General features: G+C 37.9%; 8 protein-coding genes across 8 annotated transcripts; 1 reads left to right on the top strand and 7 right to left on the bottom strand.

Moving 5' to 3' along the window:
- Positions 1 to 157: 157 nt before the first annotated feature.
- On the bottom strand, positions 158 to 1,241 carry HO173_007936 (uncharacterized protein; the record flags this gene model as incomplete). The annotated part of the gene is made up of 4 exons (XM_037309836.1): positions 158 to 207; positions 269 to 811; positions 877 to 1,014; positions 1,094 to 1,241. The coding sequence occupies 4 exons, from the start codon at positions 1,239 to 1,241 to the stop codon at positions 158 to 160; spliced, it is 879 nt and encodes a 292-aa protein (XP_037163133.1).
- Positions 1,242 to 1,499: 258 nt separating this feature from the next.
- HO173_007935 (uncharacterized protein) lies at positions 1,500 to 2,261 on the top strand (the record flags this gene model as incomplete). Its single annotated transcript, XM_037309835.1, has 4 exons — positions 1,500 to 1,565; positions 1,626 to 1,743; positions 1,811 to 2,113; positions 2,173 to 2,261. 4 exons carry the CDS (start codon positions 1,500 to 1,502, stop codon positions 2,259 to 2,261), a joined length of 576 nt encoding a protein of 191 aa, XP_037163132.1.
- Positions 2,262 to 2,961: 700 nt separating this feature from the next.
- HO173_007934 (uncharacterized protein) lies at positions 2,962 to 3,927 on the bottom strand (the record flags this gene model as incomplete). The annotated part of the gene is made up of 1 exon (XM_037309834.1): positions 2,962 to 3,927. One exon carries the CDS (start codon positions 3,925 to 3,927, stop codon positions 2,962 to 2,964), a length of 966 nt encoding a protein of 321 aa, XP_037163131.1.
- Positions 3,928 to 4,034: 107 nt separating this feature from the next.
- Positions 4,035 to 4,747, bottom strand: HO173_007933 (uncharacterized protein; the record flags this gene model as incomplete). Its single annotated transcript, XM_037309833.1, has 3 exons — positions 4,035 to 4,280; positions 4,332 to 4,504; positions 4,663 to 4,747. 3 exons carry the CDS (start codon positions 4,745 to 4,747, stop codon positions 4,035 to 4,037), a joined length of 504 nt encoding a protein of 167 aa, XP_037163130.1.
- Positions 4,748 to 6,097: 1,350 nt separating this feature from the next.
- On the bottom strand, positions 6,098 to 7,774 carry HO173_007932 (uncharacterized protein; the record flags this gene model as incomplete). The annotated part of the gene is made up of 1 exon (XM_037309832.1): positions 6,098 to 7,774. One exon carries the CDS (start codon positions 7,772 to 7,774, stop codon positions 6,098 to 6,100), a length of 1,677 nt encoding a protein of 558 aa, XP_037163129.1.
- A 549-nt stretch (positions 7,775 to 8,323) lies between these two features.
- HO173_007931 (uncharacterized protein) lies at positions 8,324 to 9,741 on the bottom strand (the record flags this gene model as incomplete). Its single annotated transcript, XM_037309831.1, has 2 exons — positions 8,324 to 9,417; positions 9,477 to 9,741. 2 exons carry the CDS (start codon positions 9,739 to 9,741, stop codon positions 8,324 to 8,326), a joined length of 1,359 nt encoding a protein of 452 aa, XP_037163128.1.
- A 671-nt stretch (positions 9,742 to 10,412) lies between these two features.
- HO173_007930 (uncharacterized protein) lies at positions 10,413 to 11,972 on the bottom strand (the record flags this gene model as incomplete). Its single annotated transcript, XM_037309830.1, has 1 exon — positions 10,413 to 11,972. One exon carries the CDS (start codon positions 11,970 to 11,972, stop codon positions 10,413 to 10,415), a length of 1,560 nt encoding a protein of 519 aa, XP_037163127.1.
- Positions 11,973 to 12,000: 28 nt separating this feature from the next.
- HO173_007929 (uncharacterized protein) lies at positions 12,001 to 12,817 on the bottom strand (the record flags this gene model as incomplete). The annotated part of the gene is made up of 3 exons (XM_037309829.1): positions 12,001 to 12,484; positions 12,627 to 12,705; positions 12,775 to 12,817. 3 exons carry the CDS (start codon positions 12,815 to 12,817, stop codon positions 12,001 to 12,003), a joined length of 606 nt encoding a protein of 201 aa, XP_037163126.1.
- Between the last annotated feature and the right edge of the window lie 8,333 nt (positions 12,818 to 21,150).

Genomic DNA, 21,150 nt, shown 5'->3' with positions numbered 1-21,150 from the left:
TTCACTGCGGCCTCCAACATAGCCTAGGACGACGGCATGACAATTCAGGAAACCTCAAGGATTCGATATACATTTGCGGGACCATTTTGTGAGCTTTGGTTTTACGCCGTGTCACTTAAGCAGCAATTTGAAAGCCGTTCGAGTTATCTTTACATTGTCATTCGTTTGACCAACCCGGTTTCTTCTTTTCTATGAAAGCGGACATCCCTACGTGGCGAGATCAGTATATGAAATGCATGAAAAAAGCTTTCCAATGACAATACCTCACCTATCTTTTGATCCTGGCTTCCAAACAAGCCATGAAACACCTTTCTCTCGTAGTCGAGACCCTCTCTCAAGCTCGTGTCTTGACTTTTGTTGACCACCTCCTTCGCCGCCCGTACCGATATTTTAGACATTCCCGCTATTTTGCCTGCTGTCTCCAGCGCTCCTTGCACGCAGTCCTCCGCGCTGTCAAACACCCGGGCCGCGACACCCCACTGCCCTGCTTCTATACCACTAAAGTTCTTTCCCGTGAGGATCAATTCCATAGCGCGACTCTTCCCAATCAATGCTGTAAGCCTCTGACTACCGCCAGCGCCAGGGATGATCCCCAGCTTGATCTCCGGCTGGCCGAACGTCGCTGAGGAGGAGCAGTAAAGTATGTCGGCCATCAACGCAAGCTCACAACCGCCCCCGAGAGCGTGACCATTGACCGCAGCAATGATTGGTTTGCGGATATTGGGAATCGTAGAGGACCAGGAGGCAATGAAATTTGTGTTGTAGGCTTTGCTGAACGAGAGATCCTTCATTTCTTTGATGTCGGCACCAGCTATGTTGATTAGGCGAGTCAGCAAGTGCATCTCCGGCATTTTATAATCGTTGGAATTGTTATACCAGCAAAAGCTTTCTCGCTGCCTGTAAGTACAATGGCATTGGTGCTGTCGTCATTGTCGAAGTTCTGTAGTGCATCGTTCAATTCGACGAATAACGCCGTCGACAGGGCATTGAGGGCTCTTGGACGATTAAGGGTGACTGATAGACCACTGATACGTCAGCAAGAAGCTTGATCAGTTAAAACGAGTAAAAGGCATGGGCATAAGCATAGGCATACTCAGACCCACGCCCGGCTTGGGTAGTTCGACCAGTATGTTCTCATACTTCTTGGTCACAGGTTGAGAATAAGGCCGAACGACTCGGGGCAAGGAAGAGGTAATGTATTTGAAGGCACACAGGGGCCTTACCAAATATCTTGAAGCCATGAAGTACTCGTACTCTAGAGAGCCTCGAGAGATATGAAATAAATTGATTTACCCCAATTAGGCCTAGGCGATCATCAATTCCGATCTATCGATCTGGCTGTCCTCTACTTTCGCCAAGGCGAAACGTTGCTCGCTCTTTTCTATCGCAACCACAACAATTGTTCGTCACGGCACATTCAAAGGTGGATAGGAACATACCAAACACATTGAACGAACCCCGAACCTCAACCCGGCGCTGGCGCCACAAAGGAGCCAAACATGGATTCAGAGCCTAACGAGACTCCTTTCGCTGCAGTCAGCGCGCAAACTTCAAAACTAGGAAGAGTATGCCAGGTTACATGTCGCTTCATGATCTAAAGATGCTGATTGTGCGCGCTCCACCAGATCTACCAATCCTATCTCGATAAATGTACGCCCTACACCGCTTATAGATGGATTGGAACTGGTGTTCTTCTTGCTCTTTTCTTCGTCCGTATCCTCATGGCCCAAGGCTGGTACATTGGTAAGTTTCTTTGGAGCCACACTGACACGCCTATTTTTTGGCTCCCATGCTAAGTCCTTTCCCTCAGTCTGCTACTCGCTGGGCATCTACCTCCTAAACCTCTTCCTCGCCTTTCTCCAACCCAAATTCGACCCGTCCCTGACACAAGACGAAGGCCTCGAAGACGGAGACGCCTCTCAACCCACCCTACCCACAAAACAAGACGAAGAATTCCGCCCCTTCATAAGGCGGCTGCCAGAATTCAAATTTTGGCACAGCAGCACAAGGGCGATTGCGATTGCATTCTTCTGCACTTGGTGGGGCGTGTTCAATGTGCCGGTCTTTTGGCCCGTCCTTGTGGTTTACTTCATTATTCTATTTAGCTTGACGAGTAAGTGCTGCCGCCATTCTCCATGTGTTTGGGCAAGGCTAAAGCTCGATTGCCTGTAGTGCGGAGGCAAATCCAGCATATGATCAAATACCGCTACGTCCCCTTCACTTTCGGCAAGGCCAAATACAACCAACGAACTGGGCATTGACTCAAATTTGCGTGACTGACAAAGATGGTACATTTGCGTTAACATCGAGATATAAAGGTCATCGTCGAGGCTCGGACGGCAAGATGGAAAAGCGCTCACGGATGGAGGGACGAATGTGTGGTAGGCAGAACAGAAGATGATGTATCTACATGCCCAAGCCCATTCAATGGACGCTGGAAATTGGTGAGATAAAATGGAGCCTAATGATGGATTTATGCGATTCATATCGGCGTTGCGACACGTCTACCGCGATCGAAAGTGTCAATGAAACGCTTTCTGAACGTTGCACTTTCGCCAAATTGTTTCACGCTGATGTAGGAATGCAGTAAACAGAGGTGGTCAAGGTTGGCACCGTAACGCTCTGGAAAGGTAGGGAAATGACTCGTATCCTTTTACTCTCAGCCCGTACCAACTTCATTCCACATCCGGAATCGCGAGGTTAAATCCACAAGTCCTTTGACATAAGCCAGAGGAACGAGCAACATATCGAGCGCTGGTCGGCTTTGATGCCACATAACTTACCAAGCATTCGGTACATTCACTCTTCCGATGCTCGTGCGTGGTCAGAATCCAAGCACCAAGTTCATTGACAGACACAAACCAAAAGGGAATAGAGAAAGACAGTCTCATGGTTCGAAAATAACTTGCCAATCTTCTGGGCAACACCCATACCCAAGCAAATGGGATGCCATCCTCACATCTACAGTCTCGCTTGGGCATTGCCAGCAGCCTGGCTCTGTGGATGCCGTGATAATGGGTCAGTAGCTTCCTCGATCCTTTTGCCGAGGACCTTGTTTATTTTGGTGAACATTTCATAAGTCCTTTGCCGGACGGCTGGCTTCGCCGCGCTTAGATGCCCGGCAACATTGCCAATGAAGTTGTCTTGCTGGCCTTCTTGTTTCCCAAGCACCTCCCAAAGCATTGCTGGCTGCACAAAGTCCTCTTCAGTGACCGGGAGCTGTTGGGCTACTGCCGCACCCGCCCACTTCTCGTGCTCTTGGCTAGGCTTCACCGGTTTGTATGTCATGTTTCGGTAGGTGGATGGGTAATTGGGGTTAGCGCCGTAGTTGCCGTTGACTGCCATTATGCCGTCACGCTGATAGGGATTGAATGCACGGAGAGGTTGGTTGACGGGGATTTGCTGATAGTTCACGCCGAGGCGATGGCGGTGGGTGTCTGGATATGAGAAAAGGCGCGATTGTAGGACGGGGTCTGCAGAAGGTTCGACGCCAGGAACCATATGGCTAGGGGAAAATGCCACCTGCTCGATCTCCGCGAAGTAATTCTCTGGATTTCTGTTGAGGGTGAATCGACCAAAGGGCCTTAGTGGAACATCTTTTTGCGGCCAAACCTTGGTCAAATCGAAGATGTTCCACCGGAAATTCTCCGCTTGTTCAGGGCTGAGGACCTGGAGATAGCAGGTCCAGCTTGGGTAATCGCTGTCTTGGATGGAGTTAAAGAGGTCTTGTGTGTGCCAATCAGGATTTTCCGCAGCCATGTTGCCCGCTTCAGCATTGGTAAAGGTCTTGCTGCCAAGGTCGGTCTTGCAGTGAATTTGGACGTAGTTGAATGTGCCGTCAGGCTTGGTTAGTTTGTAGGTGTGACCTGAATAACCGTTCATGTGGCGGTATGAGTATGGAGTGCCACGGTCGGAGAAGAGATGCATGACCTGGTGGGCGGACTCTTGGTGAGTGGAGAGGTAGTCCCAGAACCTGAAGAGTATGAATACGTGGACGATCTCAGAAGTATATTCCACTCACATTGTTGCATCTTTCAGATTCGTCTGTGGATTTCGCTTTTGGGTATGGATGAAAATGGGAAATTTCGAGGGATCACGTAGGAAGAAAATGGGGGTATTGTTGAAAACCCAGTCCCAGTTACCCTCCTCGGTATAGAACTTGACAGAGAAGCCCCGAGGATCTCGTGCCGAGTCAGGCGAACCCTTTTCTCCACCAACGGTCGAAAAGCGAGCGACGCATTTGGTCTTTTTCCGACGTCATTGAGCATGTCCAGTGAAGTCTAGCAAATATTTCAGCATTGAAGTTTGCCTTGTCCTTCGCACATGCTTACTAGATCACTGATATCATGGGTTACTTCGAACTCACCATAAGCACCTGCGCCCTTTGCATGAACGACACGCTCTGGTATACGTTCGCGGTCGAAATGGGCCAGCAGGTCAATCAAATGGAAGTCTTGCAGCAAAAGAGGGCCATTTTGCCCAACTCTCTGGGAACTCTCAGGATCTGCGCAGATTGGAGGTTTCAGCATTGCTTCTTAAGGGCCAGAAACCGTTGATGAAGGCCAGATCCAGGGAAGCAAAAAGGCCTTCTATCCTCGATAAAGGTCCAGCAAATCAGACGTTGGTAGGGACGAGTGAAGAACCACTTGGAAATGTACGAACCGTTAACAGGGCAGCCGTTGGAGGTTGTATAGACAGGCTTTTCCTCATATCGGAGGGTACCTGCGGGCTTGTCGTTGGCAACCATACCGACAGAAGTGGTGGTGGTTGATGATGCTTGGAGGCGGTTGGCAAAAGTTGGTGAAGTGGCGGTGTCGTGATACCTTACAGAGCACTGGATTCATATGGCAGTCGGGCTATTCGTAGCTTTTTGCTCACTCACAGATGCCGATGCCGTGTGTGGTCTTCTACCGTTCTACCAGTTAGCATATGGCGTGCGGCATGCTTGAGTCGAAAGTCGAGGGGTACGTTACCTATCTCTCGGCTTGGCATGGCTAATTGATGTATATGTAACTACTGTAACTCGAGGTAAATATAAAATATGCGAGAATTTCCAATTTTCACCACCAAAGTGACATCAGATATCTGACTGTCGTGATTGCCTTGCTATGTGTCTTTTCAGTTCCAATATGCAAGCGATTCTTCTACACCTTGTCACCCACGCCTAGACTCCCATGCAAGACCAGCCGAGCGAGCGTTACTGTTAATGTCATCTACCCTGTGGAATCCTCCGGAAAAAAAGATCCATCAACAAATCAAAATAAATCCAAACAATTGCTCACGCAACGATTGAACCAAATTGCATCGTTTACTGTTTATTACTGCATGATATAAAATCTAAGCACAACTGTCTAAAAGAGTGAGGGTCACAGCAATCTCACCATGCATATCCTAACTTATGTTGTTTCGTTGACGAACGAGCTGCAACGGAAACTGAGTATACCAACCTTGGATGTGTATATTGAAAAGACGGATGGCGATGCTTTAACTCGAAGAGACCATTCCGCATAGATCAGTGACAGGGAATTTACTGCCTGTGGTGTTCAACAGTGGAGCCGGTTCAGCTTTCAGGGGCAATAGCAACTCTCTTCTACTCGACGCAGCCAACACAGATGGGGGAAAATCCTACTGTTAACCCAAATGCAAAGGGATGGTAGATCTAGTAATTTCATGAAGAATGAGTTGATATCTCAGCCCCATGATAATTGGTCCCAGGCCGGAGGTTGAGACCGCCAATGTTTCCATCTTTTGAAGATTTAGCAAGACCTATGAATCTGATAATACATGGTGCAGACAAACAGAAGGGCTGCAACAGCAAAGAGCCCCGTAAGTTTCCGAGCGCAGCATGGTCTTCGTCGAGCATGGTTCAAAGAAGCTATTGCTTTTCCACCGACATGCCCTGATGCTGCTCCTTTTTGACGAGGGTACTGAGGCCGCATGTCTATGCCGTGTTTTGGGACAAATCCATGGACTAGCCAATTGGTGTCTGAGGCTATTGATCACAGTTCAGCGGTGCCATACTTAGCGCCCGCTTGATGGCTGAGATCCTGCTTCCCAACTGCCAATCACGAGAATTCCTTATAGGTCATGCAAGCATTCAACAGCGTGGTCGACCGCACATCACCACATCAACGCCCAACGGTTGCCATCTGACGTCTTCGAATCTGACGGCCGGCTGAGGTCTACCTGTTGGATCGTGCCTTGGCGCAGGACTGACCCCCACACCTCCCCGTCCAAGGTACGTCGGTGCGATCGTGGTGACAACCGAACTGATGAAATGCGAGTTCTCCAACTGGAGTAGGTCATTGATAACCATGCTTCCCCCTTCGATCATCACGCTCTTAATACCCTCAGCTGCCAATGCCTTGAGTATGGCCTCCCATCGTAATCTCCATTTCTTATCGAATTCAGTAAGTCCCAGATACTTGCCCCCATAGTACTTGAGCAATTCGAGCCGCATTGGGTCCATCGCAAACCCAGGCGCCATGATAACCCAAGGTCCTCTTCCTTTGCCGCTTTGGACAGCCTGCAGCACCTTTGACTGCGGCGTTATCATCCATCTCGCTCCAGGGTCAATGATGACTGGTCGAGGTTGACCTTCCCATCCAAGCCCACCAAATCCACCGACGCCCTCCAATCTGCAATTCAGAGCCGGGTCGTCAACAGTGGCTGTGCCGACCCCGATCACAATGGCGTCGTGCTTCGAACGGAGGTAATGCGTCATGGCCTTGGACTCTGGACCGGAGATCAATGTCTGCATCCCGGGAGCAAGAGCCAAAGAAGAATCCATAGATGTAGCGTAGGTCAAAGTAACGTGAGGAAGGCCACTTGCGTTGATAGTCGGCTCCTTTGGTGGTAGGTATGGCTCGAGAAACGCACGGGATGCACTTGGGAATCGAAGCGTGCCGGGCGGCAAAGGTGTGATATCGCTGAGGGCAGGGTCGACCATCTGTGAATCCCCATTGACTTTGGCAGTGGAGCTCACGCCATCGTGTCGAACGATGCCATTGCCATGGTCATATTTATAGCCTTCATGCACACGGAGTTCTTCTCTATGTATTTGCCGCCAATGCTGTGATGCATTGCGAACATCATTGCGGTTTAAATATCGCCCTCCAGCTGCTGTAAGCTTTTCCGTGTCCTCATTCATGACCGTGAACACAGATGCTGGCATGTAACCTTTCATGACCTCAGATCTGGCGACCTCCATCAAGACGCTCGTCCTTTTGATCTTGTCAATGTGATCGAGATCGTGCGTGTGCTGAGTCTCATCGCCAACTTTAAGGATGGTGTAACCAGAGTAGCCTCCCTCGTATCGTATGGTCTTGAGCCGCATTTGACATGTCCCGCCTTCTCTGATTTGCTTTTTGCGAGTTGGCTGACCCTCTCGTCTGGGCGTGTCCACGGCTTTTGGGGTGTAGGTCGGCCTCTGCAATCGGCATGCGTAGTAATCGGTAAAGACTCTGCCCGTTTTGTCCGTACCGGCCTTGTGTTGCCTGACCCACACATTATCGACGTATGGCCAATAGCGCTCGAACTCATCAACTTGAAGCTCGATCTTGTCTTTAACTTCGAATAGGCGCTCCCGCATCAAGGCCAAGTCACGTGGCGGATGGAGCAGATCATTGAGCGATCTCGTTGGCAAGAGTATCTGATCTTGGCCTTCTGGGATCGGGTTCTGATTTGGGGTATTGGGGTGATTGAATAGATTCGGGTCCAGCTGTTGTCCGCTGTTGGGACTTCCGTCATGAGGAGAGAGTTCATCATCGGCCATTGCTAGCCTCATACGAAAATGTTAGGTTGCAAGACCTTGGTGAGTGATCGCGCATAGAAGTAGTCTGCGAAGGTAGAGCACGCTGGTGACACTAGAGGTCTAGACGTGTTTGAGCTAGGTTTTGGGCAGCCGAGGCGCTCAGAAGAACATGCCCTATGATGTGCCATGTTAGGCGACTTCATCGAATCGCAACAGTCTTCACGAGCGACGACTTACCTTGAAAAACAAAGGAGTGGATGTTGCTGAGGATGGGTGAAATGTGGCAGCTTAGGATTTAGCGAGTCTGCGGTCTACAAGGCTCGAGTACTCCTAACCAGAAACTTCGAGGAAAGCCGGCCAAACCGCATACTGCCAGAAAATTGTGCATGTGACATTTGCATCGTCTCCAATTCTAGGTAAGCTCTATGTTGTAATTTTCTCACGAACACAATTCAATTTGCTATTTGGGTATTGACTGACTCCGTGGACAATGCAATCTTCAAGGGTGCTTGCGGGAATGATATGACAAAAGGTGGAGAAGTTTCGATCATTACACCCCGTTGCAGTCAGTCAAGGATCTCCATCTAGGTCACTCTCATCATCTGGTTCCACATGTTCGCGATGTGTTGCACGCTTAGCCCTCTCACCCTCGTCTGGCTCTCTCACGGTCAAACGTATTCCGTCAAACTTCTGGACTTCGTCGTCCGTTGCCTGACTTGCCAATCCGAGTTGAACTAAGTTTTTGTTGCGACGAGGCTTTAGCTGCATCTTACTGAGGATAGGATAATAGTATGCTCCTTTATCAAGTCGGTGGATGCCGTTGCCGCGCGCTGTAAATTCCGTGCCTGCTGTCTGTCGATCGAGCTCTGGGTCATGGAGGGCCAGTGCAACTTCTCGGTATTGCTGATATCCCCGAGTAGATCCACGTCCAGGCTCGTAAGTGCGCAGGAAATCAAATGTGAACACGCCGGAACCATCAGGAGCTTTGTCGGTGTACAATCCCGGATCATCGCAGGCATCGTCGTTAACATCAAGCTTCCTCATAACATTTTTAGTTGCAACTTCATTGTCAGGTATGAAAAATTCGTAATTGTAAGTTTCTGGAGCCAGCTCCCGCGGGTACAATATCCCGACGTCCATACGGATGTCGCGAGCTTCAGTGACTGGAGTAGGATTTCCAGCAAATTTGGTTATCATGTAAGACCCTGAGTCTGTGACAGCGTCGGGATCGGGCTTTAATGGGTACGCATCGAGTAGCTTGACATCCGGCTTTGAAGGATGCTTTGGACGCTTCCACGCATCTATTTCTGCAGGCGTTGGCAAAGCACCACGAATATTGATGATTGTGTCAGGACCAGTATATGCGTCTTCAGGATTGGCGAGGTCGAAACCTTTAACGGTAGAACGCAGAATGTTCACGGGATCTTCCTTTGACGCGTCTATGGGCTTTCGAATCTTCGAGGCAGGAGGCTGCTTGCCAGTATTTTTGACCGCGTTCGCGTTGGCTTCAGCTCGTGCCTTTGCATCAGATGAGATATACTCAGTCCTACGCAAGAAGCTGTATCCAGCTGGGTTAAACGCGGGCTTGCCGAGCTCGGCCAAAGGACGCAATAAGTTTTTATCTCTTGGATGAACAGGAGGCGTCGCCAGAGGAGCTTGTATAGCTGCGTACAACAGGTCAACCCTGGTCAACGAACAAGTAGCTTTATGAGATCCGACTTACAGCTCTCATCGCCATCGAATATACCCGGCATCCCCACGAGATCGATTGGCATACCAAGCTCAGCATCTGACTCGATGTTCAAAGGCTGCTGTCTTGCCAAGCGGGACGAAAAGGCGGCAGAAGTGTAGTATTTCAAACCTTCCGCAGGAATGTTCAAGAGCTTTGGAGCTCCTGGAGGCGGAGGAAGAGCATTCTCGTAACGGATGCGCGCGATGTAATCCTGATGGTAGCCGCGCTCAGAAGGTCGTGCCTGGGGAGTTGACATTTCGATTTCGACTTCTTAGAGACAATCACGGGCGAACTCAGGGCTCAAATTCGAATTGTCAAAGAAATCAATGCTAGCTTAAGCTTGAGCTCTTTTCTTCTTTATCTCGGCTGAAAGACGCTATATCAACAGCAGTAACTGATTCCACTGGATCAATGATTCCTCTCTAGGTCCTCGATTTCGCGGTCGACAGAAGTGTTGCCAATGTCCTGGGTGGAGACGTAACTTTCTTGCGCTTTAACTGCTCAGCTTTCTGGTACTTGTACGGCTCTGGAATAACCAATTTGCAGGCCTACCAATTTGCGGTCATGCCTGATCTGCCACAGACAAAGTCTTCAAAGAATTGGGATCTGTTGGCGAGCAAACACTCAGCAACACTATTCCTGAAGTTCCCCAGAAGAGTTCGGATAATCATTTAACCCTTTCCGGTCTTGGCACACCTCAGTCCCTCGGTCTCCCTGGGCTTTCTATGAGAGTTTGATTGGAGGTGAGAGAAATTTTGCTAATAATCACCATATGTGACACTGATATGAGGCCTCTGTTACAGCCGTAGTAATCGTAAAAGCTACTTGGCGTATTGTTGGAGAAGATGCAACACTCTTGAGGTCTGGCGAGGGGTCTAACCTCTACATTATTCCTATCACGTTGTACTCGTGATCTACCAGGCCCATCTACCAGGCCCACATACACTTGTAAACCAGCAGCCTGGCACCCAAACGGTCGTACTCCGTCTTACCTATCCAGCTGTCATTTGTCCCCCTTAGCTTCCCAAACACGCTTCCGCCTTTCCAAATCACACCTTGTGGATCCAGCTCCCTAGGTGGTGTTCCGATCACGATGTCCTTCGCAAATCCTGGCCTCAGTTCTTTCAACCTCTCCTCCAAGAACATGTAGAAGCCTGGGATCTGAGCTCCTCCGCCAACGACCATGACACTACTGAGGAAATCCCTAGTCTTGCGCTCATCGAGTCGTGCTCCGTGGCCGATGGATGTCAGTATAGCGGTATCGAGAGCAATCACCGGAAGCACATCGTCTCGAACTGAGGTTGCAAGGATCTCCGTTCCAGTGTTGGTCTCACCAATTGGTACTGGGGTATCGTCGTCATCCGGCGCAGGAGATCCTACTGTTGAGGCTGGGGTGCGCTCGGTCTCGTTGATCTTCTGAAACAGGTTTGATGAAGGTTTTATTGGACCTAGGGCTACCTGCCCATTGCTCGTCTCGCCATTCGTTTGGCCGTTGACTGACACGATTGGACTTATAAGTGACAATACAGCAGACTGCGCAGAAGACACGGGATCATTAGGCCCACCCTCATAGAGGTCGTAAGATCGGTCAATGAGCTTCCGTCGACCCTTGAGCTTCTGAGAATTGTCAAAGATCGTTGGTTGATAGTAGCCCTGAGGCGCCAGTAATACCTCATCGTATGTCTTGAAGGTGTACTTCCTAGTGTCTTGCCCAGATGCTCTCAGGTGGAAGTCGAAAAGCTGGGGGCTTATTTCTCCTTCATTCATGGTACAAAACTTATATTTGAGTTCTTCTGCAAGCAGAAAATCATACCGGCGCTTCAAGTTGATGTCCGCATACGGGAAGTGATCATACAGCATCATTCTGATGAAGGTCTCCGTGACATCTGCACCACCACATTTCAAATTGATTCGAGAATTCTCAATGCACATCCCCTCTTCGACACAGCATATGGAAGTCTTCTGAGCTCCTACATCCACAACGCAGGCAGTCGTATAGCCTGCACCACAAGTTGCAGCCAGACTTTCCTGAATGAAGCAGACCTTACCGAAGCCCAGGTCTCTCATCAGCATCTCTAGTGTCTGAGAAACGTAGTGTCTTTCATACAGGTCAGGAACAACGAAGACACATCCATACTGCACCCAGTCTCTTTTGCGCCGGAGATTCAACTGCGTCTTGATCGCCTCTTCAATAACTGTCGCAATGTCGTTGTACAGATCTTTCTTCTCACGATACTCCGACTCGTTGTACCAGCCATACCGCAGTGGCCAAAAGAGCTTGTAACGTGGAATTGACTTATCTGGGATCCTAAGTGCCTCTTTCCCAGTAAAAAATCCTGGGGCTTCTTTCGGGTCGGCAGGAATCTCAGTCCAGTCTACTCTAAAAGGATCGTTGTGCTCTGATATGGTCTCCGGAGGTGTCCGTTTGTTATAATTGACAATCAATTCCTTCGAATTGGGTAAGACCCTACGCTTGTTACTGCGCATGTGGATCTTTAGATCAGCGCACATCTTGTTATATTGGCCTGCAAACTACGCTCGAGTCAGTGGAAGAATTCTCGTAGCGGATTCGCGCACTTGCCTCTTCGCCAAACGTTTTTTCTGGCTCCATTTGAGAGCCGTCGTCCGTCCTCCTGCGTTTTGGACTTGGCTCACCACCATCTTCCTCGGACTCGCTCATCTCCCATCTCCTTGCGATGACCATGGGCACCGTTTTGGGCAAAGCGTCGCTTGCCAAGCCGATGCGCAGATTCTGGCTCCCGGGGTGAATCACGATTACTTTCGATCCCAGAGCATCTTGGCCTGTCAGCGGCTCTCCAGCATCCTCCATGCCGGCATCGTCGTCCATGTCCAGATCCGCGCCGCTAGGTAGTGCATCATTCGGATTAGCTTGAGCAAGCTCTCGGTCTCTGTCTCTGGCTTTGGCGGTCATTCTATTTCGGCGCTCTTCCTGTAGAAGGCGTAGAGGAAGAATCTGATCATCTCGTTTGAGGTAGTCACTGGAAGTGGGACAATCAGTGCTGTAATGAAGCCAGAACACCACTCTTCCCAGAATTCCTGATAGTCGAGATATATAGTCCTTAAAGACATTGTGAACAGCGTCTCAGACCTTATACTTCTGCCATTAGAGTCAAAACGTACGTGTAGTAGTTCTTCTGATTGATTGGGTTGATTTGGGGCCATGTAGTCAGATCCATATTGTTGTCAGTCCTCTCAAGGCCTACCAGGAAGCGTAACGTCAGCTCTCATGCAAAGTCTAGGTGTACAAGATTGTGAGGGTGACACTTGCCTTCCTCCCGAAGGAGTGCCTTTCCAGACCTCTTTCCAACCATCCTGCGGACCTAGCGTATTTGATTCCACTAATTCGCACGTTGCCCTCAGCTCTCATATATTCGGAGTCTCAACGAATATTTTACATGAGGCAAGGTTTGGGGCTCTATGCGGGTAGGGCAAGACATGCTTCGCGGGCCCGTTTAGAATCCTTCAGATTTCTTGGCGTTGAGACCTGTCGCGCAACATGATTGATTCAAATTGTCAATTTTACGCCTATGGGTCAGATCACCAGGATTGTATAGGTTTCTGGCTGTAAATTATGCGTCTTACTGCTGCGGGTTACAGCTCGGTAGGAGTGAAAAAAGTTCGGCAGGGGTGAAGCTTCGGCATATGCTCGCTTCACCTCGGATGAACTCATAGCATATGCTAAACGTATCCGTTTCACTCCGAATGAACTCGGGTCGGGTCTAAAATAATGTTGGCACTTTAGAGGGGAATATAGGTATATATTATATATATGCCCAATCTCCGTATTTTATATAATTAATATTATTAAAATAGATATATATTTAAAATAATACTTTTCTAAATCGTAATAAGACTATAGCGCGAAGAGAAGAACTTATTAGATAAATATATTAGATATTATAGCGTATATTAAATATAAATAAGAGTAAAATTTTATAATAGATAAAAGAGAAATTTTTAAATTTATAGATAAGTTATCTCGTATAAGTTAACGTCGCTAAATTAAATTAAATTTTCTTTATCTTCGATAAGATACTAGTATATATTAAGTATATCTCTTTTATCTTAAATAAGATATATATACTTAGTATCTACTTACTTCTATCGAACTTTTTTTATCTCTATCGAGCTATAAGCTCTAATTACTATAATTTCAACGCTATTAAATATTAAAAATCTATATAAAAACGAGTAATTTTATAGAGTCGCGAACTTATAGTTAAAAGCTTCGGATTTTAAGCTAGACGAGCTAAATAGTAACTTAAAAATAAGTATTTCGTATATAAGATTTCTATTAAAAATTCTTACGATTCTAATATCGCTAAAATTATTTTAATTTAATTTATAGTTATAAAGTTAATAATTAAAAAGCTTATTTTCTTATTAATATATATAATAAAATAAGATAGAGTTAAGCTTAAAAATCTTAAATTTATATATATAGCTAATTATAAATTTATTAGATTTACGCTTTTTAATTAAATTAACTAAGTTATCGCGAGTAAATAAATTAGCGTTTATAATTATTAAAATTATAAGAGTAAAAGTACTCGAAGTAAATTAATAGACTCGCTTACGTTATTTATTAGATTATAAGCTATATAGCTAAAATAAGTATTTAATATATTTAATAAAGTCTTAAATACTTATAAGTTTTTTTTTTTTTTTTAATTATTAGTTTATTTAGTTATTAATCTATTTATTCTATTAATTATATATCTAGATTTTATAATTATATAGCTATTATATAGTTTTATTTAAAAAGTTTTTATTATCTTATAGTTTTAATAACTTTATTTATATAAAGTTATTTAATTTAGCTATAGTAAATAACTTATAAATTAATTCTATTAATTTATAAAGTAAAAACGTTCTATTATAATTAACTAGCGACGTTTTTAATCTAATAAATAACTTTTATTAAAATACGCTTACTACGTAATTAAGCGATTAAAATATTAATTCTAATATTAATAGAAATTCTAATAATATTATTAACGAAAATAATAATTATTAAAGCGTTATATTTAATAAGTAAAGGCCTATAAATTAAATTTATAAAGTTAAATATTTCTAAGTTAAATCGAATTTTAGCTCTAGTTCTAAGTTAAATTAAACTCTAATCGCTTACTATACGTTTTTAATCTACTTTTATTATTATAAAATTAATTTAATCTATATAATATATAAGTATATATATATGAAGAGAGGCGCGCTAAGGTCTAATTAGAAAGATATATTAAGTATAAAGAATTAATTCTATAATAAGAAGTATTAAAATATTAAAAAGAAATAAAGATAACGTATTAATTAGTAATATAAGTTCTATAATATCTTCTATCGTAGTAAAAATTTTCGAATAATAAAATAGCTATAGACATTAAACGATTTTAATTCATTTAAGTATATATCGTTTAATATTTCTTCTATAGAGATTTAATTAACTATAATCGTCGTAGTAAACTCTTCTCTTATAACGTTATTATTAGTATATATAAAAGAATAAGATAGAGCTAAACTAGAAAATCTTGAATTTATATATATAGTTAATTATTAATTTATTAGATCTACGCTTTTTAATTAGATATCGCGAATAAATAAATTAACGTTCGTAATTATTAAAATCTCGCCCTCTCGCGTCTTTCTTATTAAAAAAATAGATATATATTATTAATATATAGAATAACTTTTTCATTTTTATATTAAAATTTTAATTTTTTTTTTCAAATTTTAAAGCGCTATTTATACTCTCTGAATTTTTAAGAATTCTAAAATTTAGTCTAAAAATTATTAAAGCGTAAGAAATTCAAATATCGCTTATTAAAGTTCGCTTATCAAAGATCGCGGACAGCCGAATAGCTCTTATTAAAAAATAGGTATATATTATTTAATTTTAGATTTTTTTTTAAAATTATAGAACGAACTATAGGCTTTTAAATAAAAAAAGAATTATTAAATTTAATTCTATAAATATTTAAAGATAACGAATTTAAATATTATCTATTAAAAGTTCGCTTATTAAATTTACTCGATAGCTCTAATTAAAAAAAATTTAAAAATTTAATTTATAGATCTTTACTTATAGTAATATACTATATTAATATAATAGAGATAATAAACTAAGTTATAATAGTATTCTTCGCTTACTAAATAATAATTTAATATAAAATCGTAGAGAGTATATAATGTGAAATCTTAAAGAGCTAAGTCGTATTCTTAATGATAATAGTTTTATTATCGCTTAATTTCTTCGTAGTATTCTCTATAGTATTCTTCGTAATATTCTTTATATTTATCTATTATAATTTCTTCTTTTACTTCTTAATATAATAGAGATAATAGATTAAGTTATAGTAATATTCTTCGCTTACTAAGTAATAATTTAATATGAAATCGTAGAGAGTATATAATATAAGATCTTAAAGAGTTAAGCTATATTCTTAATATTAAAAGTTTTATTATCGCTTAGTTTCTTCGTAATATTCTCTATAGTATTTTTCGTAGTATTCTTTATATTTATCTATTATAGTTTCTTCTCTTACTTCTTAATATAATAGAAATAATAGATTAAGTTATAGTAATATTCTTCGCTTACTAAGTAATAATTTAATATAGAATCGTAAAGAGTATATAATGTAAAATCTTAGAGAGCTAAGCTATATTCTTAGTATTAGAAATTTTATTATCGCTTAATTTCTTCGTAATATTCTTTATAGTATTCTTCGTAGTATTCTCCGCATTTATCTATTATAGTTTCTTCTTTTACTTCTTCTCTTATAAAATATTAAATTAAGTAACTAGCTAAATGTGAGAGCGTAGTTCACTAACGATTAGCTAGCGGATATAGGCTATAAAAGACGTAGTATCGTTATGAAGTTTAATAGTATATTTAATAATAGAATTAATCTTTAAGAAATATTAAAATTTTAAGATATACGAAGTAGATCTATATTCGTTAAGTCTCTAAGTATATAGAATACGTTATTAAAATTAGACTCTAAAAGGAATTCTAATATAGAATATATAATATTAGTATCTTAGCGTAAGTAGCGCTAAGGTCTATAACGTATTAAATCTAATAATTATTTTTTCTTTTAGACTTTAATCTCTAGACGTCTAAGTAAAAATAGAATATTTATTAAAAAACTTTTAAATTCTAATAGAGAAATAAGAGAAAAGAGTCGATTTGTTAAGATTATAATATCGTTTTAATAATATAATAAAATTAACTCTTACGCGTCGTAGGCGCGTAATTAATATATTATATAATAATATTAATATTATCTTCGAGAATAATATCGCTTTTATAATATTAATTAATAATAATTTATAATAAGTTAATACACTTAATATTAATATTTTTATAGCGCTAGTTAATAGCCTTTATAGCGAATAATATTAGATTTAAAAATTTATAATAAAATCTTAAAAATTTAATAGATAAAAGAAGAGAGAAGAGTTTCTCTATAGATAACGTTATTTTTATAATATATTATGTTTATAGCGAAGTAACGTAGTAATAATCTTTATTATAGAAATTTAAAGAAAGTAATTAATAGAGCGACGCGTTCGCGATAATATTCTCGATTATTAATTAATAATAATAGTAGAAATAATAATAGTAGCTAGGCGATATAACTCTATAAATAGTAGCGAAATATTACTACGTCGTTATTATTTACGTTATTAAGTATTACTTACTAGTAATAGCGCTATAATAGAGAATATAAAAACTTCTTTCGAATTATTTATTTTTATTCTTTATAACTTCTAACGTCTCTCTTATAAGTATTTACTCTAGTGTTATAATATTAATATTAATATTAATATAAATATAATATATCTTATTATATTAATAGTCTACTTCTCTTTATTATAAATATCTTATTATTATTAATTATATTAATACGTAAATTAATAATTTTATAATACTCTTTTTTAATAATAATAATAACTTTAATAGTAAGTATATAGTTATTTTATAGGCGCGATTATTAACCCTTAACTATTTCTACTATTATCGCTTTATATATATATCTATTAATAAATTCTAATATTTAATTTATTATATAAAACTTACTTTTATTAAGATAACGATTTATATATTTAAGATAAATCTTCTCTTTACGATAATTATAAGATCGAAAGATGCGATATTAATCGCTATATTAAAATCTTTCTATATCTTTAAATATAAATAAGAAAATTAATATAACGCTATCGCCGTGTTAAATAATTTTAAAAGTTATCTTATTAATAGATTAAGCTTAATAAAAAGATTACTTAATAGTATAAATTATAGAAATATATAATAGTAATAGCTTCGATTATCTCTATTATAATTATAGATCTTTAAGACTAGCTTATAGCGATATATAAGCGTATAAAAGAATTAAAAGAAATAAATAAGTTATTAAAGAAGAAGCTTAAGAGCCTTTATCGATATATAATAAATATTAATAAGTATTAATACGAAGATTATACTTTAATTATCTTCTTATTAAAAAACTAGATTAATAAATTTGACTTAAGATTTAATATTAAGATAATAGAGAATATTTAAATAGCGACTTTTTTTTAGTAATAGCGCTAATATAGAGTTTCTAGATAGTTCTTTAATAGTTATTTTAGATAAAAATATACTTATATTAATAGCATATACTTTAATATAATAAACTTTTTTTATAATAGAGTTTAATAGATAGCTAAATAATATAATTATTTTATTAATTTATATCTTAATAGTAGTAAGTATAGAGGAGTACGCGTATAGTATAAGTATTATCTAGAAATATATCTAATCTAATTAATAATTATATCTTATTTTATTATTTTTATTTATTCGCTATTAATTTATATAGTTAATTAAACTCTTTAATAATAAGAGACTTATTATTTATTACTTAATATTTTCGCTTATTACTTATTTACTTATAGACTTAAATTAGTTTATTAATATTAATAAATTTATTATCTAATAGTTATTAATTATACTCTTTACTCTAATTAATCTATTTAATTTTATATTAAATATCTTTCTTATACTTAATCTTATTAATAATTTCTTTAATCTTTTAAAGCTTATTATTATTAATAAGATCGAGAATCTATATAAAGGCTTTTATTATGTTATTATAATCGCGAAAATAATAAAACTTAAATAACGATATATAAAAAATATTATAAATTTTATATATTAAGAATAGAAGTAGATAATATATCTACGCCTCTATCTTATTTATAATTTAAAATAATTTTATAAATTTATAAGATAACTTCTTATTTAAGCGTTTTTACTTTAGATTCTTAATTATTAATATTATTAAATCGTCTATCTTATAGCTTTAAAATTAATATATTTTATTATAATACTTAAATTAAGCCGTAATCGCGCTATAAAAACGCTTTACTATCTTATTTCTTAATACTTATAATTTTTTTATTCTATTATTTATAGCGAATATCTTTCTCTCGATAAAGTTATTCTCGATCTTCTAATAGATTTTAGAATAATATTTATATATTAGAAAGAATAATATTATTTTAATAAAGAAATATTAATTATTTATATAAGCGAACTCTATTATTAATAATTATTTTATTTAAATATTTTATTTATTATTAGTAAATACGCGTAAAAAGTATTTTAATATCTAATTTTATCGCTTAGTCTATCTATCGATTTATAAGTAAAAAACAATACTTAAATATCGTTTAATTTTAAAATAAAAGTAAATAGCGAATTAGAAATTATTAATAAATATAGAGTCTCTATTACTAATAATATTATTTAATATATTATAATAATATACTATTTCGAAATAAAATATTTTCGCTAGCTAAGCGATATCGATTATAATAAATATAGAAATATATCTTATTATTTTTATAAATTAATTTATTATAACTAGAATAGTATCGTAGATAATACTCTTATACTTACTCGCTAATAAGTCTATAATAAAATTTATAGAAATTTTCTTTTATAATTTAATAGCGATAAGAAGTAAGCTTAATTTGCTATATAGACGATATCGCGAAGCTTTAATTTATTAATAAATATTATATATCTTAATATAGTTAATAACTTACTTTAGACTTTTATTTTAATAATATTTATAAATAAGTAGCTTATATATCTTCGTAGCGTTAAAGTATTTTAATAATGAATTATTATAATATTTACTAATAAGCTTTTCTCTTAAGATCTTATTTCTAGAGATATAAAGGCGATTATTATATCTTAATAGTTTCTCGAAGTTTAAGATCTATATTTAATTATATATATAACGCTTAATTATAAACTTATTAATATTAATTCGAAAAGAGTTTACTTAATTATTATAAGCTTATAAATCTCGAATTAATATTTTTATTAGTCTTTAAAATACGTTATAAGTAATCTCTTATATAATCTTAGACTCTCTTTTAGAAATAATTATCTAAACGTTAATAATACGAAATATAAGCGCTATTACCGCTATAATTTTTTTATTTCTTTATAATTATTCGTCGCTAGTTTAAAATATAAGTTTATTTTATAATATCGATAGTAGTTTAATATTTAACGATAAAGTTCTCTCGTAATTAAGACGTCGCGATAGTGAGTTAATAGAATTTAATTTATCTACTCGATAAAAAATCTTAAAGTTATAAATAGTTAACTTTAACGCTTAATAAGCTTATCTAGAGTTTAATTTTTTCTACTTTATAAAGTCTTTAAAATTATTATAATTCGTTAGAACTTTAATATAAAATGTATTATCTTCTAGATAGTAATGTTATTATTTTATAGACGCTATAATAACGAGTAACTCTTAATTATAGGTCTTATAGTTTTACTTTATAGAAATTATTTTTTTAAATTAGAATATTATTAGTCGCTAATAGCTATTTTTATTTAATTATAAAAGTATAATCTTTATATCGAAGTTAAAAGCGTCGATTTTAAGATATAGTTTTAAATTTAAATTATAGTAGCGTAGAAATAATATAGTTATAAAAGTACTTTAAAGCTATTAAAACGCTAGCTCCGCGTTATCTATTCACTTTAGTAATTTAGATTTTTTATTATTTTTATTTTCTTTAAGTAAGTTAGTAAATAGCGTTATTATATTAAAATAGTTATAGATAAATCGCTAATAGAAATTAATAAAGTCTAAAAAGACTTATATATCTTGATAACTTTTTAATTTTAGCTACTTTTTAATAATAGCGATATATTTCTAATTTATTATAATATCTTCGATAAATATAATAAACTCTAGAAACTTAACCCGTTTAATATAGAATTAATACTTCTTTAAATTAGCGTATAGTTGAAATTAGCGTAAACGCTTAAGTATTTATTTAATATACTATTAATACTTCGCTAAATTAGTATTATAAATTAGAATATTATTTAAATATATTATATATATTATATTTATTAGACTTATAAAAGCTCTATTAATATATATTTAAAAAGTTATTAATATATTAGCGAGTTTAAAAGATATAATTAAATATTCGAAGTAGTTATAGCGACTACGGAACGCTATTTTCTACTTATTATCTTCTTTAATCTAAATTCGATAATAGATATTTTTAAGATTTAGCTTCGTAAAGACTTTAGACTTATATAAGCGATTTAGAGTCTTAGTAA

The sequence above is a fragment of the Letharia columbiana genome, assembly GCF_014066305.1.
Source record: "Letharia columbiana isolate WasteWater2 chromosome Unknown Sc0000027_s0, whole genome shotgun sequence".
Classification (NCBI taxonomy): domain Eukaryota; kingdom Fungi; phylum Ascomycota; class Lecanoromycetes; order Lecanorales; family Parmeliaceae; genus Letharia; species Letharia columbiana.
The sequence above is the reverse complement of the archived record's forward strand: the minus strand, read 5'-3'. Positions and strand labels throughout refer to the sequence as shown.